Source organism: Asterias rubens, chromosome 7 (assembly GCF_902459465.1).
Source record: "Asterias rubens chromosome 7, eAstRub1.3, whole genome shotgun sequence".
Classification (NCBI taxonomy): domain Eukaryota; kingdom Metazoa; phylum Echinodermata; class Asteroidea; order Forcipulatida; family Asteriidae; genus Asterias; species Asterias rubens.
The window spans coordinates 3642547-3664321 of record NC_047068.1 but is presented as its reverse complement, the minus strand read 5'-3'; the positions used below and the strand labels follow the sequence as shown (position 1 = coordinate 3664321).

The window sequence follows — 21775 nt, the reverse complement described above, 5'->3', positions numbered from 1 at the left end:
TCCACACATAATTTAGGTACTTTCAGCACTGAATTAATTGTCATATTGACTTTAAGTTAAAGGCAGTGGACACTATTGGTAATTGTCAAAGACCAGTCTTCTCCCTTGGTGTATATAAAAATGTTTGTAAAATAACAAACCTGCGAAAATTTGAGCTCAATAGGTCATCGAAGTTGCGAGATAATAATGAAAGAAAAAACACCATTGACACGCGAAGTTGTGTGCTTTCAGATGCTTGATTTTTAGACCGCAAAATCTAATATCAGGGTCTTGAAATCAAATTCGTGGAAAATTACTTCTTTCTTGAAAACTACATTACTTCCGAGGATACTGTATCTCACAATGTTTTATACTATTAACAGCGTTCCATTGCTTGTTGCCAAGTAAGTTTTTATGCTAATAATTATACCCAGTAATTACCAATAGTATCCACTGCCTCTAAAGTTAGTTAAATTGCAGGCATTGAACTTGGCTCTTGATGGGGCACAGTGGTTTCCCTCTGGTAAGGGGCACTTCTAATTTTTAACGGAAGTTTGCAAAGGGCACCACAGGAAAAGCAAAGGGTACCACGGCAATTGCTGTGGGTGCAGTGGGTTACTTCAAAGACTTAAAATTGTATTTAATTTCATTTGGTGAAATTGTACTTACTCAGAATGGCCTTACCTGACAATTTCATTTGGGGGGGCCCTTCCTGCCCCCCTCTGGCTCTGCCACTGTGCACCGCAACTATGCTACAATGTTCAGTGATGAGAAATTTCAAACTTTCTATATGAATTCAGACCTTTTTTTTCTGCCTGGTAACAAAAAAAACGCTATTTTTTCCAGATACAAAATAAGTCTTATTCTTTGATGCACTTCTCTAGGGCTGAGGATACTGTTTCCAGAAGCTTCTTGCAATCTGTAATACCAGGGGTTATCAAAAGGTGTAGATTTCATCAAATCAACATAGGTCCTAAAATCCAAATCAAAGTTTCAGACTTATTTCATCGACAATGACGCAGAAGGAAACGGACATAGTCAATTTATTGATCCAACAAAACACATACTGCAAATTATCTGAATGTTGTTTGCTTTACTCGGCTGCTTCCATGGCCTAACTGTTGAGTCATCTTTTGGCTCTATGCAAGAGGTCATCAACAAGACGCATTTAAAACATTAATCTCTAGAAGTGTCATTTTTCTCTCATCCACGGTGAGCCTCAAGTGTAACATCTGATCTTCGTAGATCTACTTAGTAATAGCTTAGCCTCGTACAAGCGCAGTTGATGGTTAAGGAGATCACTGGTGAGTCAAACCTTTCTGTCTTCTGCACATTTTCATCAAATGTTCTGCACATTTTATTCAAATTTTCCAGGGGAATGTTCGAATTGTTCAGATGGAATTGTGATGCTTCTTGTTGTCTCAAGCCTTCAGCTATCTGTGTTGACATCGATTTCATTTCGTGTCTGTATTCAGTTCCTGCAATAAAGAAATGAATAATAATATTAGCTAGTTTTATATAGGGTTTGATCTAATCTGCCTGCACATCGAGTAGTGACATGTAGTCGCAAAGTGCTTATCACTGTTTATTTTCAGACAGGTTTTTGAGGTTCTTGAATTGTGAGACCCATTTTAGGCAACATATTGTAAGGGTTTACAGGTGCATGCTGTTGATCAATCAGCAGCTACAGCCAGAAACACCAAGGCAAGCCCCTTCGCTTAGCAATACGTGTAACTGAGTTTGCTGACATGCTTGACACAACACATTACATACACGTCCCATCTAAAGGACGGAGCAAGACAGGGCCTCCAACCTAAACTCTGCTGATCAGAAACACCAGAGCTTGAGCCTATTGCACTTGACAGCTCGGACACAACATGCCAGTATGTTTTACGTATGCTGCTTGCGGAACAGAGATGGATGTTAGTGTATACAAATATTGACTGCTTCGAGTGCTATGGTTAAAACTATGACTCACGAGGTGATCCCCGGAGCTTTGTATTTTGAATGGGGCACTGTACCACAGATAGGAAGCCGAGGGAAAATAGAATGCTCCGGGATCACCGAGGGAGTCATAGTTTTAACCATTGCACGAGTAAAAGCAGTCAATACTTGTTTTAAAACACCCCAAACATTTCTAAATACTGTACTATTAAGTTACAGACCTGAATGCTACAATCCACGGACAACGCGAATACATATTGCGAAAACTTTTACTGTGCTGCATGTATTGTCATGTAATCCGAAATGGTAACAGACTATTAATTTATCATCCTCGTACACGCAATGGACGTCTGGGTACTGCACGCCGTGTGATAGTCTTTGGACTAGCACATGGCAAACCGATGCACTATCACACGGCCGTCGTCTAGCAAAACTAAGACAAATCATGTGACACGCTCTAAACCAATGAAAAGGCAGAATATTGGTAAGGGGTGTTATAATATCTAATAATGTTGCCTCATCGTCAAGAGGTTGAACAACCAACACTTGCAACAATGAGTTTGTAATAATGCCTTGTTCATTAAATCAGAGAGTCTAGTAACTGTGCTGAGCTTAGGACAATTTTTGTTCACAGCAAAGAGATACATTCTTTACAAGTCCTTGTGAAATCCATTCTTAGGAACAGCTCTAATACATGTAATATGATACAGCCGTAAATAAGGGGATTTTGCTCTTATGTCATTTTAAATTCGTCACAACTGTAGAAGCTGACAAGTAACTTTGATATTTCCTGCAAGTCCTTACCTTCTTAACAACTGACCCAAGGATCATCAGAGTTTGAGTTGCCAGTCCTCTGCACTCTACACTCGGATCTTTTCCAATAATATCTACAATCAACCAAATAAAAACTCATATAGTTTATACAGTAGTTTGAAACCCATACTCCTAAGGTTATTTACGAGGACCCTTCACGCAAAACCAACAAGCTCAAACTAATGGACTCTGATTATGCCTGATCTCAAAATTTGTTTTTTTTAAATAAGTGTTACTAGTATAGTTCTCAGTCCAACACCATAAAGTAACTCAACACCCAAACTGTTGGACTCTGATTATGGTGGTATGCCTGATCCCATGTTAGGCATTATCAGTTTACTAGTGCACACTCAGGTACATGTAACTCACCACCCAAAACTGTTGGACTCTGATTATGGTGAGTATGCCTGATCCCATGTTAGGCATTATCAGTTTACTAGTGCACACTCAGGTAACTCACCACCCAAAACTGTTGGACTCTGATTATGGTGGTATGCCTGATCCCATGTTAGGCATTATCAGTTTACTAGTGCACACTCAGGTACATGTAACTCACCACCCAAAACTGTTGGACTCTGATTATGGTGGTATGCCTGATCCCATGTTAGGCAATATCAGTTTACTAGTGCACACTCGGGTAACTCACCACCCAAACTGTTGGACTCTGATTATAGTGGTATATGCCTGATCCCAGGTTAAGCATTATACTAGCGCAGTCCTTAGTCTGTGGGTCCTTGTTCTATGGGTCTTTCTTCTATGGTCCCACAGGATCAAACAACCATGCCACTGAAGGTGCTTATTCATTTCTGATTTCTGTATACCATTGCGACAACAATATGAGTGTGAACATTACCAGTACATGCATGGGTAGTTCACTTTTGTGTGTCATGTGATCATGGACGTCCTTACCAGACCTTTTGGTTTGGTTAGTTTTTACCAGGTTAATTCACCTGGGGTGGATTTCACAAAGGTAGTCCTTACTTAAGACGGCCGGTTAAACTACCCATTGGTCGCGGTTAGGTTTTTTACCTCAATCAGGTTTTCCTGGGCTTAAAATGGTTAAGATACCCATAATTCTCAGTTAGTTTACCCCCCCCCATGCGAACCTAGCTTTAGTCTTACCTTCAAGCCAGAGTTTACATTCCAGCATATCATCCTGAAGCTCAGAGACTAGCAGGTGACTGGGAATGCTCAGTATCACCATAGAGAGGGCAAACAGTAGAGCCTGTCGCACAAACCTGTTAACAAAGACATTTGTATTTGTACAATTCCCAATATTATACATTCTCAAAAATTCAGAGCGAATTGGTCCACGCAGGAAAAATAATCCCAAATAGGAATACACAAGCAATGTTCTGCGATTCAAACTTTGAGTCATAAAAACTTGTATCTTTTTACATAACCAAAACCAACTTTGAAGTTACATGTAGCTGCTTCTCAAAAAATGCTCTATCAAAAGCTGCTCTAGGCTTCTAACCAAAAGTTTATTGCAATTAATTTTAAGAGTGATAACCAAACGTATACCTTCCCAGTTTTGGGAGACGTTTGTCCATGGGTTTAAAATGAGCATTTACTATTTGAATACTTACACTTCTGTATGATATCTCAGCACCCAGACTAGTTCTAGTAGACTCCCTGCCATCTGGCGGCATATCTGTGGGGGTTAGAGATTATAAATAGTCCACATGACATTCTTATGACATGCATACGTATGCGCACGCCATGTTTTATTAGACTCTGACACTAGTGTTACAGTACATTAGGCCCTAGGCTTCAGTTCGATAGGCCCTAGTATTTCACAGGAACTAGACACCAGTTTTCGTAAGATGTAGGCACACGTGTTGTATTGGCAGCTCTTATTGGCACCTGTGTTCAATAAGTTTTAGGAACCAGTGTCCCATACCCAATGTGTATAGTGTACCATCCTATCCAGTGTTGTAGGGCTCGAGACCGTCTCAAGACCTTTTTTTGGTGTCTCGGTCTTGGTCTTGGTCTTGGTTTCGGACTGCAACATGTCGTGGTCTTGGAGGGCTGGTCTTGGTCTCGGAAGTACTGGTCTCGGTCTCGGACTTAGAGGTCTCAACTACAACACTGATCCTATCCAGGGGCCTTTCTCAAACCACGGCTTGGGCTCCGGCTCAGGCTTAGGCTCCACGTGCTGTGTACGCAGCTTGCATTTAACCTGCATTTTGGAGCAGCGCGTATTGCACGGATATCAGACCGCGGAGCCGGAGCCCAAGCTGGGGTTTGAGAAAGGCCCCAGGAGTAAGGTCTGTTCTTCATAGGTCCTAGGCACCAGTGTTTTGTACATGTATGTATGTCCAAGGGACCAGTGTTCTATACATGTAGATTCTAGGCACCTATGCTCCATAGGCACCAGTGTTCTATAGGCCCCCAAGGAACCAGTGCATAAGCACTAGGCACCAGTGTTAATGAAGTCGTATGTAGCAGTGTTCTGTAGGCCCTTACAAGAAGCTCTGGGACCAATGCCATATACATGTAGCGCTTCGCTTATTAAGCTAAATTTTGCATTTCAATGACTATTACGTGTAAAATCAAGTTTGCAGTAGGCTTTGCACAAGTCAGAAAAATTCTTGTGCGAGTGTGTGCTTTCAGGGTACTTTTTCTGTTAAGTTCTTAAAGACTTTTTATTTTGTTCTAGTTCCGACTGTGTCCATCAGATAATCCGACCCCACTTAAATTAGTGTTAGGATTGATGTACTTACTGGTGAATGCTGAGCGCTGTATACGACAATACCCAATGTGTATAACATCCTACCAAGGAGTAGAAAATCATCGCCTAACATGTCCATGGTGTTCATCTTACTGTAAAAGACAGAAATACACACATTGTTACATAATGGAAACAGACAACTTACAGCTTGTCCCCGATCAAATACAAGATGTTTTTTATGACAAGTTATTATTTCTGTACGGGATAAAGAATATTAATTTTGGTTTTTCACCCATACACCAATGTGTGTTAGCACTGTCTACTCAGTACTTTCCCCGAGTCCGGTGACAAAATATCACAGGCATGTTACTCGGGTGGGATTCGAACCCACGACCTTTGCAATTCTAGAGCAGTGTATTTCTGGTTGTTGAGAACTAGCAGTTATACTGGTCTTAAAGGCAGTGGACACTATTGGTAATTGTCAAAGATTAGTCTTCACAGTTGGTATATCTCAACATATGCATAAAATAACAAACCTGTGAAAAATTCAGCTCAATCGGTCGTCGAAGTTGCGAGATAATAATAAAAGAAAAAAACACCCTTGTCGTATGAAGTTGTGTGCGTTTAGATGGTTGATTTCGAGACCTCAAGTTCTAAACTTGAGGTCTCGAAATCAAATTCGTGGAATATTACTTCTTTCTCAAAAACTATGTCACTTCAGAGGGAGCTGTTTCATACAATGTTTTATACTATCAGCCTCTCCCCATTACTTGTAATCAAGAAAGGTTTTATGATGATAATTATTTTGAGTAATTACCAATAGTGTCCACTGCCTTTAAGAGCTTTATCACACCCCTAGGGGGTGTATCAAATCACTCATTATTTACTTATTATTACAGGATAAGCAGCCCTGAGTTTTTGAATTAATGAGACCCAATTGTAGCACGTTATAACGATTTACAAGGTGCTACATGTAGTTCTTGATTATTGCAAGCACCCTTGTCTACAGGTTTCCTCGGGCTTCCAAGCAACTCTGATTAAAGCCAATGGACACTTTCGGTAAACAGTATTGTCCAAAGGCCCACACTTCGTGTATCACAACTTGTATATAAAATAACAAACCTGTGAAAATTGAGGCTCAATCGGTCTTCGGAGTCGGGAGAAAATAACGGGAAAACCCATCCTTGTTTCCGCACGTTTCGCCAAGTCATGACATGTGTTTAAAATAAATCCGTAATTCTCGATACGAGAATTGATAATTGTTTTAATGTTTTCTTGAAAAGTAAAGCATTTCATGGAATAATATTTCAAGAGAAGTCTTTCACCACTACCTTCTGTAAACCCTGTAAGCTATTTGTTAATCTGTGAACCTTTTTTTTTTTCTGTTCCGAAAGTGTATAATGGCTTCCTTGGTTTCATTCCATCACATGACATTTAGGCTGGCAACCTGTGTCTGGTGAAAGCTTTTGTGTGCTGAGCAATTTCAGCCTTCCAGAATAACTTTGCTAGGGTTGAAACATCAGGCCATAATGACTATTTTTTATGCAATTTTGTGCTTGCTCTTTACGATGTAGTTTAATATCTTACCTGTCATACTGCTTGAGTAGGGGGAAGAAGAAATGTCCAGCGACTGGTCCAAATCTATTAGCTACTGGACTAGGGGCTGGTGTAGTCCTACCCTGTATTAACCAAACCATAACTGTCATTGACTCTCTCGTATGCAACAACGAATCCAATTTCAAATGCGAAAGTCCATGTCCAACAACTATCGTGTAACAATTGGGTCACAGCTGGCCAGACTTGATGCATTGTACACTACTTTCATATTATTAGGAAGGAAGGCTAAATCAAATGGGCGGTAAGTCGATGGTATCCTGAGGGTTTTATGAGGTTATCCTTGGTTCAAGCTATTGCATGCTTTAAATCGGCATCTCCTTTACTTCTCCAGCTGTTGGCAAAACTTGTTTGTAAATATCAATAACCAAGAAGAACACGAATCAGATGAGGAGTTTCAACATATTTTTTTTAGCTTAATATTTTGTTTAACCTTTATGATAATTAATGCATCTTATGGGATCATATTGGCTCAATGGTTGCTATCCCTGCCTTTCAGCCTCTGTTGGCCCCTGTTTCAACCCCACCTCAGACCAGCGCATTGCATGTGGGTTGGGTTTTTAAGGCCCTACCTGCTTGTGCTTGCAGGGGTTTTCCCACGTAAAGCTTCGCCTGCCATTGACTGAACATTTCTACATCGCCTCCTATTAAGACACTTCCACTATTGGATTGAATCTTTCTAAGTAACTTTTGGCGGTCGGGTTGGCTCAGTGGTTTCTGTCCCTGCCTTTCACCTATGTGGACCCCAGTTTGATACCCAGAACAGTGAGCCTTGTATGTGGATGGGTTTTTCAGTCCCTACCTGGCTGCGTTGGTTTTCCTTTAGGGGTTTTCCTCCCAAGTCCAAAACTGAAATTTCTTCATTATCTTCTTTACAAAAAGTTGGAGTGATGTTTCCATTAGGATATATAATTGTATAGCCAACAAGCGTTAGCCTTTTTGAGATACAAATGGTGGCGCTATAGTGATGCACTGTTTGGTTTGGGTGTACACAGACAAATTTACCCAAACCTAATAGTTTGATAGTATTGTGAACCCCGGAAACAGTAACAATGATAACTGAACTGTGATGGAGGTCTATGCGACTGTGCTGCCCTCACCTTTACAAACCGTCTGGTTTTACTCTCAATCCTCCTCTGAACAATCTCCCTCCAATGCTCCGCCTCCATGGAGGGGTTAGGTGCTGATGAGGTCAAAGGTCGTGACTTCTTCTGAAGACCGCTAGAAGGTACTGTTTCTTGAACAGGAAGGGCAAGTTCTTGGGCTGCGGCAGCTAGCACCTAAAAATTGACCGTAATATTTAATACATCAGGCCCATGCTAAATTTCACATTAGATTCAAATAAAATTGCATCCTTTGGATGGGAGATAAAGCTGTTGGTCTTGTGTTGTGTAAAGCACATAAAATAACCCAGTGCACTTTTTGAAAAGATAAGGGGTTCGCCCCGGTGTTTCTGGTTTTATTTGTTGCATATGGCGCCACTAGCACCTTGTTAAACATCCTATGGTGCCGTGTAAAGGAATTGGTCTCATACTTCAACAACATAGCTCCGCAATACCTTGCAGGAATGTGCTGAATGTTGAAGTGTCTTGTACGTCACTGAGTGACAGATATGAGCACTATATAAGAAGCCACTATTATTATTATCAACTTTGAGGTTTCACTTTCTGCACACTGCTTAACACACTTGGTGTAATAGGCAAAAACAAAACTATATATATTTTTTTTTTTAACAAATTCTTATATAGCGCATTTCACAATAAACCGTATCAATGCGCTTTACATTAGTCCCCTGATCATTGGGCCAATAAACATCCCTTTAATCTTTCTCAGCTCCCATTAGGGAGTATACAGCCCCGAGCTGCCGCGGCGCTCCGAAAGCTTTTCATTCACAATATCAACCTCTACCCTCGCAGGTACCCATTTATACCCCTGGGTGAAGAGAAGCAATTATAGTAAAGTATCTTGCTCAAGGACACAAGTGTCACGACCGGGATTCGAACCCACACTCCGGTGAATTAGCACCAGAACTTGAATTCGATGCTCTTAACCACTCGGCCGTGACACTCTAAATAAGCTTGTTTTCAGGTCATAAAGGCAAATTATGATTTGAAAACAGTATCATGACTTTTGGTCAATGATCCGACACACTTAACATCCCAAGTGTATAACTATCATTTCCCTAATATTAGTATCACAAACCTGCAGCATATCTAGCCGCTGTCTGATACATCCCAAGTGTATAACTATCATTTCCCTAATATTAGTATCACAAACCTGCAGCATATCTAGCCGCTGTCTGATACATCCCAAGTGTATAACTATCATTTCCCTAATATTAGTATCACAAACCTCCAGCATATCTAGCCGCTGTCTGATACATCCCAAGTGTATAACTATCATTTCCCTAATATTAGTATCACAAACCTGCAGCATATCTAGCCGCTGTCTGATACATCCCAAGTGTATAACTATCATTTCCCTAATATTAGTATCACAAACCTCCAGCATATCTAGCCGCTGTCTGATACATCCCAAGTGTATAACTATCATTTCCCTAATATTAGTATCACAAACCTCCAGCATATCTAGCCGCTGTCTGATACATCCCAAGTGTATAATTATCATTTCCCTAATATTAGTATCACAAACCTCCAGCATATCTAGCCGCTGTCTGATGTTGTAATTCCGGTCATAGAACTCTCTTGTCAAAAACTCAGAAACCTAAACATGTGATGAGAAGAAACCAAGTTCATAAAAGTGGTACAAATGCATTTGTCATCCTCCATATTCAACATAAAATGCCAGTGCCATTTTCACAACATTACCTTTTCAAGAATATGTTAAATACTGGACTCGTTTGATAAAGTCAAAGACCAGTATTCTCACTTGGTGTATCCCAAAATTTGGACTCAATCGGTCATCAAAAGTGCAAGGAGAATAATGACAGGAAAAACACCCTTATTATTTGATTGAGAAATCACCTCTTTCTCAAAACCACATAATTAATTCAGAGGGAGCCGTTTCTCACAATGTTTTATACTAACAACAGCTCTCCATTGATTGTTACCAAGTAAGTTTTCATGCTTACAACTATTTTGAGCAATTCCCAATAGTGTCCAGTGCTGTGCATAATCAAAAGTGCCTGCTAAACTGTGACAATGACATAACACATTTAACAAGGACCGAATCTCTCTTACCTTTACAGGGCAGTATACTGTAGCAGCAACCATCGCTGAGTGTCGTAAGATTGGAAAATCATCTATCTCATATATATCCTCTAGGTGTAGAAGAACCTTTACAAAGGCAATGCTAACCTGCTCACAAAAAATACAATTTCAAAAACAACAAAACTAATCAACATATATTTCAGTTCAACAGTCACCAGTCCATAAAAAGGTATAAAGTTGCATCCCCTTTAAGGTGATCCCACTGCTGCCGCATCTATAAGGACCTTGTATTGGTTTGATCACTGGCTATACAGCAATTACAGGTTGAATGGCTTCTGACTGGCACTCCCAGACACTTTTGACAAAGTAGGAACCGCCAACATTAAGGCTAGATAGCTCATTTTGTAGATCGCCTGCAGGTTAAAGTTCAGATTCAAGTCTCACTCTAGTAAATTGTTCTTTGTTCAAACCCAAATTATTTTTTAAACATACGTCTGATTGAAAATAATCTAAGAGTCCAACTGTCTTGATTGACATGAATTGGTTTGTTATAGACGGTGACCTTACCTCCTTAAGGTCATCTGGCCTGGCTCTTACAAGCTTCTCAGCTACTTTTAGACTGGCCTCAGTCAGCTCACGATTCTCCTTTGTAGTTAAACCTACAAAAATACAATCAATTATGCTGAAACTTAACCAATTTGATTTAGTCCTAGAAATTGTACTGAGGGAACCCATAGTTAGAGTCATGGTCTCTCTTTGTGGTCAGCAAGCCAAGAAGCAGCGCCTTATGCGCACAAAACACAAACTCATCCACTAAAGCTGGCCTCAGGTCGATCTACAATTTTCTTGCGCCGCAACGTGCAGACAAAATATGCTCTGGTCACAACAACTGAGAAATCGTGCGTCTGCGATTGTCGGGATCACGTCGTACAAGGTGAAATTGTTCTACTCTTGCGACTGCTGTTTTTTTCGAGCGGCGACTGTTTCAGATTGTCTGAAAATCATTGCAGTTATGCGAAGTTCCCGATGGTCTTAGATCAGGCGCAGTGTGATCCTGAAAAGTCATTCGCCGACTGTTTTTTTGTTGACGCAAGGTCGACCTGAACCGACTAACGACGACCCTTATACCGATCCTAAGTTAGGAAGGGTTCCAGACCGTTTCCAAGGTATAGAACACGTTAAACCCTCCTTATGGTTTGTGAAATCTTTCCAAGGAAGTGTCCTACGTTTGGACGAGTAATAAGACAAGTCCTAACTCTTTGTGAAATCGACCCAAAAAAACATACATTGTATCGTGGAAGAGTAGGGTAAACCCCATAGTTTGTGATACATGTTGCAAGCAGCCTTGTTTCCTTAAAGAAATTAAAAGAACATGAGCCCTTTGCAAAAACTGATAGTTTTGCTGAGCATAAGTCGATAAATAACAGTGCTTAAAATGAAGTAGCATTTACGTACACACCTTCTATACAATCTCTGATGTACATTGGAGTCTTAACCTGGCTCGTTTGAACATCTTGTGACATATCATAGGGTTCAAGATCATCATCACTACAAGTAAACATACAAGATCATTATCAATGCATTGGACATCACACACAAAACTTGTTTTTTTTCTGTACAGAATCATAAACTTACACAGGTTTACCTTGGCACATACCGGAAGTGTTGTGGCCAAGCAGTTAAGTGCACCAAATTCACACTCTGGTGTTTCTGATCAACAGAGGGTGGGTTCGCATCCCCAGCCGTGACACTTGTGTCCTTGAGCAAGACACTTAACCATTGCTTTGTCCTTCGGATGGGACGTAAAGTCGTTGGTCCTGTGTGTTGTGTAACGCATGGATTTGTCGCTTTGTTTATTGTCCACCAGGCATGTATTTTTGCACCCCCGAAAGCCGAACACCTTGTTTTTAGTCTAGTTAATATTATTATGACGAGGTTCTGCGAAACAAGGTGAGTGCCTACTCATATTTTGTCACAAGACAACATCAAACCCCAGTGGTGTAGAAGAGGCAGTGATCCAGCCACAGGCTCAAACAACATGTAATATGTTTTGTGTTAATAGATGTGGGTTCGAATCACAATCGAGTGGAATCACAATCAGGGAATCTGACTCTCTACGAACATTCAAGAAGTGTATCAAACATTTTCTATACCCAACCTAATCCGCTGCTTTCTTGACGTAGTGGCGCTTTACAAATGCCTTATATGTATGTATGTATGTATGTAATGCCTGTGATTTTGTTGTCTTCACTGAACTCAGGAAAGTACTGAGTACACAGGGCTTAACACACATCGGTGTAAGGGTAAAAACAAAATTCATAATACATATTGTGTGATGTTCATTAAGAGAGGAATAAGTACCTATCAAGTTCAGTCTCTTGATTTGTAGATGATGCTGTTTCTTTAGCTTTGTCTTGGTCCAGAGACGGGTCTTCCTCCTTGGTATCATCCATAAGAGAAAACGCCACCAAATCTCTGGGAAATAAAAAGTCATAAAAATGTAAAATCACAAACTTTCAGGATGAAAATTGATCCAATTTTGAATTAAGCCAGTCTTTGCTGAATGGTAATGACTTTGGTTTGTGGCTGGCCGCTGTTAATGGACCTTGCCTTCGCCGCAGTCCATTAACAGCGGCCAGCCACCAACCCAGTCATTACCTCACATTGCAGGTTAATGACAAATCACAAACTTTCAGGTTGGAAATTGATTAAACTTTGAAGAAAGCTAGTCTGCACTGTGTGGTAATGTGGCCGGCCGCTGTTAATGGACCTTGCCTTCGCCTCAGCCCATTAACAGCAGCCATAGCACGACCAACCTGGTCATTACAATGCTGCGAAGACCTGCTCCTCACACTGTTATTGCCTGTTAATGTCAAATCACAAACTTTCAGGTTGAAAATTGATTAAGTTTTGAAGAAAGCCAATCTTCACTGCATGGTATTGACAGGGTTTGTAGCTGGGAGCTGTAGTGGACCTTGCCTTTGACTCTGTCAATTAACAGCAACCAGCGTCTTACCACGTAGTGAAGTCCCACTCCTCACTCTGTCATTGCCATTAATAAATATTGTGCCTTTAATTACTTTGTAATCCAGTCCATCCCAGGGTCTTCAGGAGGTTCTAGTAGCGACCACAGTATTCTACTCTCATCGTCTGCCTCGTATTCAAACTTGAGCTGAGGCCCCTCAGCATCTAACGTCTTAGCTAAAGCCTCGGCTGTGATCATGCCAAGACGGCGCAACTTGGGTACCGGACTATTGAGATGACTCTGCATTCCTGATAGCAACTTCTGCATGAGAACTTCAAAAAAGAAAACAGGATACTAGATGTTAGATTTGCATCGGGGGTAAATAATACTATTTTGATATACCGATGTTGATGTTACAACTAATTTACATAACAGCTGATAGGAGTCACAGTGAAACCGGTGAGTAAAATTCAGAGATTTTGGTCGATGGGAAATTTCTATAATGTACAAAAAGGAATTGACTCCCAAGATGTTGGAAATGGTAGATGCGCGGAAGTGCATTCCACATTGTGCAAGGGGTCAGCAGTAGTTCATTACGTAGTCAAGAACTAGTCTTTAGGAGAACACCTGATGAAGTTACCGCGTTACAACTTTTACAACAGTTACTGCAAAGTTTTTGTTAACACACACAAAGTGTCAAAAATGTTATCTTTGTTTCATCAGCAAATACCTCCAGGTAACCAACTGTTACAGTTACATTTGCTTGGTGTTGTATCCCAATTCTCATTGTTTGGTTTTACACTTAAACTAGTGAGTAACTACCAAAGAGTTTGTCAAGGGTAAACTCTGGTCTGCTTAAGGGTGATTCGATCCATAACATTTTGCCTGGTAGACAGGCTAGTCACGTGCACTTAGCATTGTGCAAGGGGTCAACAGACCTTTCCATTGTTGATAAATAAACCGCTCTGGTTGGCACGGTCAGCCAGCCCGCTAACATTCAGTCATATGAAACAGCTGTTCTGACCAAAATTTTACATTTTCTGTCAACTTTCAATAAATAAAATTTCTCCCATGATTGGATGCATTGTTTCCAACAAATTCAACACTATTTTTGAATAGCTGTGAGACATTGATACAAACTGTGGACATCTGTTTTTGATTTGCATTGATGGCTTCCATAGTTTTCCAACCTTGGTTGGCAAAAAATTGCAACAGAAAGGTCTATAAAGAAAACTTCACCTTACCAGACTTATGTAGCACCCTCTCTTGCTCATTGAGATGGCTCAGACATACGAGGATACACTTTGTGAGATAAGCATGCTGTGAATATGATGTATGCTTCACTGCACTGCTATCTCCCCATACGTCCAACAGTGTCTTCAACGTCTGTTGGGAATTCAATTAAGGAGAAAACAAATTAACCATTGAAATTTATACTCATGAAATCTTCCTTAATTTAGCCACTCGGCTTGATTTGAATTCAGTGATAGAAAAAAACCCAGTATCATGCCTTACATGCAGTGCCAGATTATCCATTGTGCAGAGTAGGAACTGTGCCTATAGCCCCCCCCCCCCACACCCCAACAAAAAAAAAAACAAGAAGAAGAAGAGAAAGCCTATGTACATAGATATGCTGAGAAAGCACTCAAACACACATACCTGCAATCGAGGACCCTCTTTGTTCAACTCTTTGTGATAGCAACCATGGACCCCATTGTATTCCTTCATGATACATGTAGCAACCGTGAACCCATTGTTTTGTTATATAGGTACTCGGTTTTAATGTGGATACAAACTCATAGAAACCCCTTTTGAATACTAATGCTGTGGGGCTATGGAACCATTGTGCCTGGGGACTAATATGGAACACTGGTACCTGGGATCTATAAGCACTGGTGCCTGGGGCCCATGAAACACTTCTGCCTAGAGACTACATTGTGTAGGGAACACTTGCGACTTGAACCTATGGGAAAACTAGGGCCTAGGTAGAACAAAATTGTTATACATGTTGTGACTGAAGTGTTTGATTTACCATTTCATGGGATTCTGGAGGGCTCTATGTAAAAATGTCCCAGAAGTTTGGGTCAAGTGGCATTCGCAATCAGAGAGCAGTTCCCAAAAATGAACCAACAATTTCTTTTTACTTACTTTTACAACAAGGGGCCTCCTATTTGGAGAGTCTGCTAAATATCCAATGATGTTCTGTGGCACCAACTCCTGATACAAATTATATATATAAAACAAGATTAATTGTTAATGGTTTTCTTCTTTTTTTTCGAACAGGCCTGGAACTACCTAAAAGACAGAAGCTGTTTGAGTCATTGTTTCTATGTTTTTGTTGTGTAAAGAGGCTCCTGAAATAGGTGCTATACATATGCCTTATTATTTATTGACTCTTGATATAAAGAGCACTGTTAAGAAGAGGCTCTGCTTGTAAAGAGTTCATCCTGAAGTCCTGAATCTCAATTCTGCTTTGTGTTTCTTTGTTTTGTTGTCCTCTTTAATACACCAATGTTCCGTTTATAAACAGGTAACTTGGCCAGACCCAGAAACCTTGTTATAGCGAGAGTTGACTGTTTTATTATTCTAGGGCAGTGTCTTACCACTAGACCATTGATTTTTGCCATGTAGCTAGAGGTAGTTCACACCCTATATTCTAACAATAAATAGGTAACGCAACATTTTTAATAGATGTCAATTTGCCCTCCTAAGAAGATGCTAGAAACTCACCTGATCGTAGCATCTAAGCAACAGAAACTTATTGGTTAAGAGAAAATTCAGCTTGTTGTTACTAAGCACTGCATCCCCCAAGATTCTTGACATGACACCATACCTGTTGGAGTAAAACAGCATCATCAAATCAAATTTGCACACTACTGCATTGATGACATATACAGAGCGATATACCTAAAACATTGAAATACAATGGTTCAATGAGGGAGCTACTGATGATCAACTGAGCAGATTGGTTGACACATTAATGTGACGCTCCATGTCAAAAAGTTTGCTGGACATTGCAAGAGAAGTACAAATCAAGTGGTGCCAGATTTGGTGCTGTGGCAACCAACGCCACTAAGATAAGGAGAGGTAGGTTATAGCAAAACACAAATCAACCAATCTATGTACTATAATGTTATGTTTACCAACAGATATCATAATTTGGGAAGCTCACCATCCCTACTTGCAGCTCGGAAGCTGAATTGAGGACAGGTATACAACATGTTCGGGCTGCAGGCATTTATGGACATCCTATGGCAGCCTACCACATATGACCATGGAGCACAGCACAGGGATGAAAACAACAGGGAGGAAAACCAAGGCTGGGATTAAACCCCTCATGGCTTAGAAGAGGACCAATGTACAACTCTACTCACCATGGTATTTTCTTGAGTAGACACTCCATGATACTCTCCATGGATCTCTCTGGGCAGCCAATGATGATTCTCCAGCAGATACGACACCAGATGAAGTCATCCATTGTGAGCTTCACAAAGTGGGGCAGTAAGACGGTGAACAAAGTGTCTGCAATTCAGAAAATTACAATTCAAACAGGTGCGTATTATTGTATCTATAGTCAGTATGCGTAGTGGTTTTTGGCTGTGTTTTTGAGAATTTGTGTAGTAATTTGTTTGACTGCCGCGGAGTGGATTTCAAATTCGGAAAACTACATGGTTCTGAAAAGAACTATCCACCCTTTGACCCACTACCCGGGAGGGGGGGGGGGAAGTAAGAAATTCAATTTATCCAAGTACGTATCTTGATATTTTAAACCTAAAAACGTTCCTTTAAGGCGATCCCTCTACTGCTGCTTTCGAGGTTGTATCATAAACTTGGGTGTGATCCCTGGCTATACTGCAGTTACAGATTGAATGGCGTTTGACTGGCACCCCAAACAAAGATATTGACATAAGGAGGCATCGCCAATGCGATAGCTCAGTTGGTAGAGCGCGGGCACGTTTATCCGGAGGTCGTATGTTTAAATCACGCAAGTAGAAATTTTGTTAACACGATAACTGTGTATTATTACCTGCATGTCCATTCACACAGATTCTGCCGATTAACTGACTCACGAATTGAAGGGAACAGTTCTTGGTTGCTGTGGAAGAAGCAAGAACATAGAACAATAATTTTTGAAATAGTAAGTATAATTTCATCAAAGCTGCTTCTTAAATTCTGTCCAAGGACTAAGGATGATGATGATGAAGTATAAAGCAACTGATTTGATGAACTCGAATAGAATTCATGAAATAACTGCGTGCCTGGAAGAAGGATGTAATGAATGTGTACCCAGCGAAAGATCTTAAAGGAACACGTTGCCTTGGATCCGTCAAGTTGGTCTTTGAAAAGCAGTTGTAACCATTTGTTATTAAATACATTTGGTTAGAAAGATGTTTTGAAAGTAGAATACAATGATCCACACACATTTGCCTCGAAATTGTGTGGTTTTCCTTTTACTTTGCGAACTAATAATGGTCGGCCATTTATGGGAGTCAAAAAATTTACTCCTATAAATGGCTGATCGTGTTTGTCGACGAGGTAGAAGGAAAACCACACAATTTTGAGTGATACTTGTGTGGATCATTGTATTCTACTTTTAAAATATCTTTCTAATCAGATGCATTTTATAACAAACGGTTACTAACGCTTTTCAAAGACCAACTCGACCGATCCAAGGCAGTGTGTTCCTTTAAAGATCATGTGCAAAGGTGTGTTTAAAAAACTGAGAGGGTAAAAGTTCTGTTGTTTTTTCTGTCATATTATGGTAGTTTGTAGATTATAATCAGTAATACTTTGGCATGAAAAAAACGAGTTTCCCGAGTCACATGGGCATCTTGCTGTTGTTCCCCTTTTAATTTGACAATAACTCACTATTCAACTTTTGCGGAGAGATCATTCTCTGTATATGGCCCCCAAAATGTAGAATAAGTTTCCTGTGCAAATTGAAAATGCCGGCTTACTATAAGTCCACAAGCTAGCTATTCAACTGTGCTTCAGCGCCTTAGAGCAACTGGTTGATTTTGGCACTCTATAAATAACTTTTGATTGATTTTCATTTTTGTGTTATTATTATTTTTTATTATTGTCAAGACCCTGATGGAGGACAGCAACCACAGATAAACTCAACACACTGATGATGTAATGGGATAAATGACCAGTGCAGTATCTTGCCTGCCAGAAAATGCCAACGAATGAACAGGATCACTGTCTTTGTTAACCAGGTGAAAATATACACAGTTTACATGAAGATTACCTTTGAGATGGTTGTACACTTTATGGAATACACTGAGAAGATCTTTAGCAAGATTTGTGAAATATTCCCTTGGAAGGAATGAAGAACTGAAACCAGAAAAAAAATGCAAGGTTATGTGACATATTATTTTTAGGTTATTTTTAATATAAGTTGCCTTATGTACATCCCATACATTTGTGTTGTCTAACACTTTTAAAATAACTTTAATAACTTAAAGCAGACTGCACCTTTCACCACGGGTAGATTTCAAAATATAAGAAAGGTTTTGCTTGATTGCCTTATTATAGAATCCTTAAGAGTAAGAAAATACCTGCCATGCATTCATTTACTAATTGTGGGTTTAGAGGATTTTTTTTATTTTTATTGAGAGTGAACATTGAGGCACTTTCTTGTCAGTGGTCTGGTCAAACTTTTACAACGTGTATGCTATTGTTTTTACTTTTTTGCAACTTACCCTTACTGTGGTGGAACTAGCAAATTTGATGACCAATTGAGCCAAAATGTTCACAGGTTTGTTATTTTATGCATATGTTGGGATACACCAAGTGAGGTTACTTGTTCTTGACAATTACCAAAAATGTACCTTGTTTCAAAAGATGACTACCGGTATACCCTGTATACATGTACATTTGAAATGTTTCCTGATGTTGATACAGAGGCCAACATAACAAAGAGTTAGGACTAGTCCTAGGAGATATTAAAAACTTAAGGCTAAGCCTAAGTTAGGATGAGTAACTTGTCCTCACTCAAGATAAGACTAGTCTTAACTCTTTGTGAAACCCACCCCAGGACAGGCATTTCATTACACACAATTCAATACCTGCATTTGTCTTGCAGTTTGTTGGCAATCCTGTCTGGTAGAGTAACAATAGCAGTCATGAGCTGTTCCCATAACATTCTATTCTTAGCTGAATGCATAGATTCAGTGTGATCTGAGGACACTACCATACACTGGTCCCAAATGAGATCAGACATTCTGCCGCCACGAAGGAAGACTTCAAGAAGAGAAAGACATTTGTTCTGCTTGAAGCTTGGGCTGTAGAATTCAAGAGGTAGAGTATATAATGATTCATAATAAGTTTTCATAAAGCCCTTTTAGGGTTTCTTTCAAAGTGCTCATAAAAATCTTTTCAAACTTTTTGATTTATGAAACCCAGTTATGTAACACCTATTACAGGTTTTACAGGGTGCTGCAGCACCAATATTGAGCAATTTACAGTCCTAATCTTGGCATTCACCCTTTTTATCAATATCTTTATTTGAGGGTGTCTAATGTATTCTCTCATTGTTCTGTTTTGTGAGACTTGATTGTGTGGAGAAGACTGACACACAAACACTTGTTTTCCACTTCTCTTGTCTTTCTTCCTCCATTTGTTCAAGTGCATAGGGACCTCATGCTTTAGACTATGTGACCTGTAATACATCAAGTGTTTACAAATGAGCCACTAAGCCAGCCTTCCTGCAGGCACAACTTGGATATAAGATGAAAGGAGCACATCTCAACACTTGTTCAACTGTTACTTTTATAAATCTTGGATTTATGTGGAAATTATGACACAAAATGTTAACTTTCCCAAATGACCAGTGCAGCATCTTGCCTGGTAGCAAAGGCCAAAGAATGTACTTGTCAACAAAGGTCACATGGTCTAATTGTCTATAATACTGTTGTTACTACATACTTAGCATCAAGAATTCCCAAGAAAAACGGCTAGTTGTGCTCATAAAGTTGAAACTTACTATCAGGCTCTCATGGTGGTGTATTCAAGATAAACACACCAGATGAAACAAAACACTCTGTTTTAAAACTTCTCCTTAGTTACATGTAGTTGCGATGATTGAAACCCTCCATCCTCCCGATGGTCATAGACCAGAGGGAAGATGAAGGGTTACCATCAGCGCAACTACTCCTTAGTATACACACAATTCAACAATTCCTTATTCTTTCTACCAACCTGCTTTGCGTAATTGCACTGCACAGAACCAAGAATGAATGATGATGAAAACCGTCCAAGAAAAACACTTCAAACAATCGACGACTTCTCTCTTCACTTGAGAAGCGTCCGTACCACTCCAAGCTCAGCTGGTCGACAAGAAACTCAATGAAGTGAACATAGTGACCACCTTGGATGAACTCATCATGTTCTGGCTTCTCTGCTAAGGGTGTTTGGGTTTCTGGGTTTGTCTTCTTCGGCAAGAAGGCTGCGATTTTCTCCAGGGTGTCCGAGAGTTCCCTGGGGTCTCTGGATGTTGTGAGGGTGTGCTGGGATTCTCGTGTGAGTAACTGTACTCGAGATTTGACCTCAGTCATGATGGCTGTTGGTATCCTTCTAAGACTAGTAGACTAGAGGTTGGATAGGCTCAATGTCGATCATACACTGTACTTGCCAAGAAGAGAAAATTATTTCAATATTTGGTATATACCTATTACATTAATGTGTGCTAGTACTGTTTACTCAGTACGTTCCTGAATTTAGTGAATTTTAAAACCACAGGCATCTCTAGTGGGTTTTGATTCTTCGAACCAACGACCTTTGCCAATATCTTGAAGAAGATGTCTTACTAAGGCCGTGTCCGAAACGACGACTTCGGCTACAGCTACGTCTAGATCAGCGCGTCTACCAGTGTTGAAGAATAGGCAGACGCGCGCGATCTAGCCGTAGCTGTAGCCGAAGTCGCCGTTTCGGACACGGCCTATCTAAACCATCGAGCTGGCTTGCTTAAAAAAAAAAGGTAAATTACGTTTAAAGGTTCAACAATCCCCAACTAATTAAAGAACATAAGCATAATGCCAATGAGACATACATTAATCATGAACCTTTAGTTTTTACCCTATTATTATATTATTAATAATTTAAAAGTACGGATATTGGTCATCGTTGGTATATGATCCGAAAATGTAATTTCTTTCTTAAAGATTTAAAAAAAATTGTATGAAGTTAACATCCAGTGAAATTGCTTTGTCTGTTTAATCTAACTCTTAATGACTATTTAAATGTTACCATTGCAATGATGACACTGATATAATTAATTTGATGGAATGTTGATATGGACTGGTGTTTTCTCAATCCGATGACGGATGACATAATCTGACAAAAAGTCAACATACAAATACAACCACAAACTTTACAATAACGGCATCGTCACGCTTTCATCATGATATTTTGTGGTGAACATTATCCACGAATCAAACGATAATACAACTCCAATTTCCCTTGTTAGTACATGTATCACATTCGCAGTCACTTACATTTCTGATTGCAGCAGTTAATTCTGCAGCAGCATCCGGATCCAACAAAATGTAAACACCACCACATGTAAGTGTAGAGCAAGTCCAACGGCTGTTTGTATAGAATCCTTTAAAACAA

The 21775-nt window shown here is 39.9% G+C and overlaps 1 protein-coding gene across 1 annotated transcript; it reads right to left on the bottom strand.

Annotated features, from left to right (window-relative positions):
* Window positions 1-369: 369 nt before the first annotated feature.
* LOC117293127 (telomere length regulation protein TEL2 homolog) lies at window positions 370-21740 on the bottom strand. The gene is made up of 22 exons (XM_033775345.1): window positions 21658-21740; window positions 20363-20785; window positions 19231-19446; window positions 18411-18496; window positions 17187-17255; window positions 16534-16681; window positions 15890-15992; window positions 15308-15376; window positions 14404-14545; window positions 13275-13491; window positions 12556-12669; window positions 11654-11742; window positions 10762-10853; window positions 10225-10341; window positions 9677-9748; window positions 8125-8304; window positions 6998-7089; window positions 5463-5562; window positions 4326-4390; window positions 3859-3974; window positions 2728-2810; window positions 370-1457 (listed from the first exon to the last, which is right to left on the bottom strand). Exons 2-22 carry the CDS (start codon window positions 20716-20718, stop codon window positions 1434-1436), a joined length of 2550 nt encoding a protein of 849 aa, XP_033631236.1. The 5' UTR covers window positions 20719-20785; window positions 21658-21740; the 3' UTR covers window positions 370-1433.
* Window positions 21741-21775: the final 35 nt, after the last annotated feature.

Bases quoted from the DNA above. Each gene is read 5' to 3' on its own strand.
- LOC117293127 (XM_033775345.1), bottom strand. From the start codon at position 20,718: ATGACTGAGGTCAAATCTCGAGTACAGTTACTCACACGAGAATCCCAG. The intron at 10,342-10,761 runs GTAAGGTCACCG...TTTTGTGAGCAG, and splicing joins GGCCAGATGACCTTAAGGAG to GTTAGCATTGCCTTTGTAAA. The intron at 7,090-8,124 runs GTGAGGGCAGCA...TGGTTAATACAG, and splicing joins AAACCAGACGGTTTGTAAAG to GGTAGGACTACACCAGCCCC.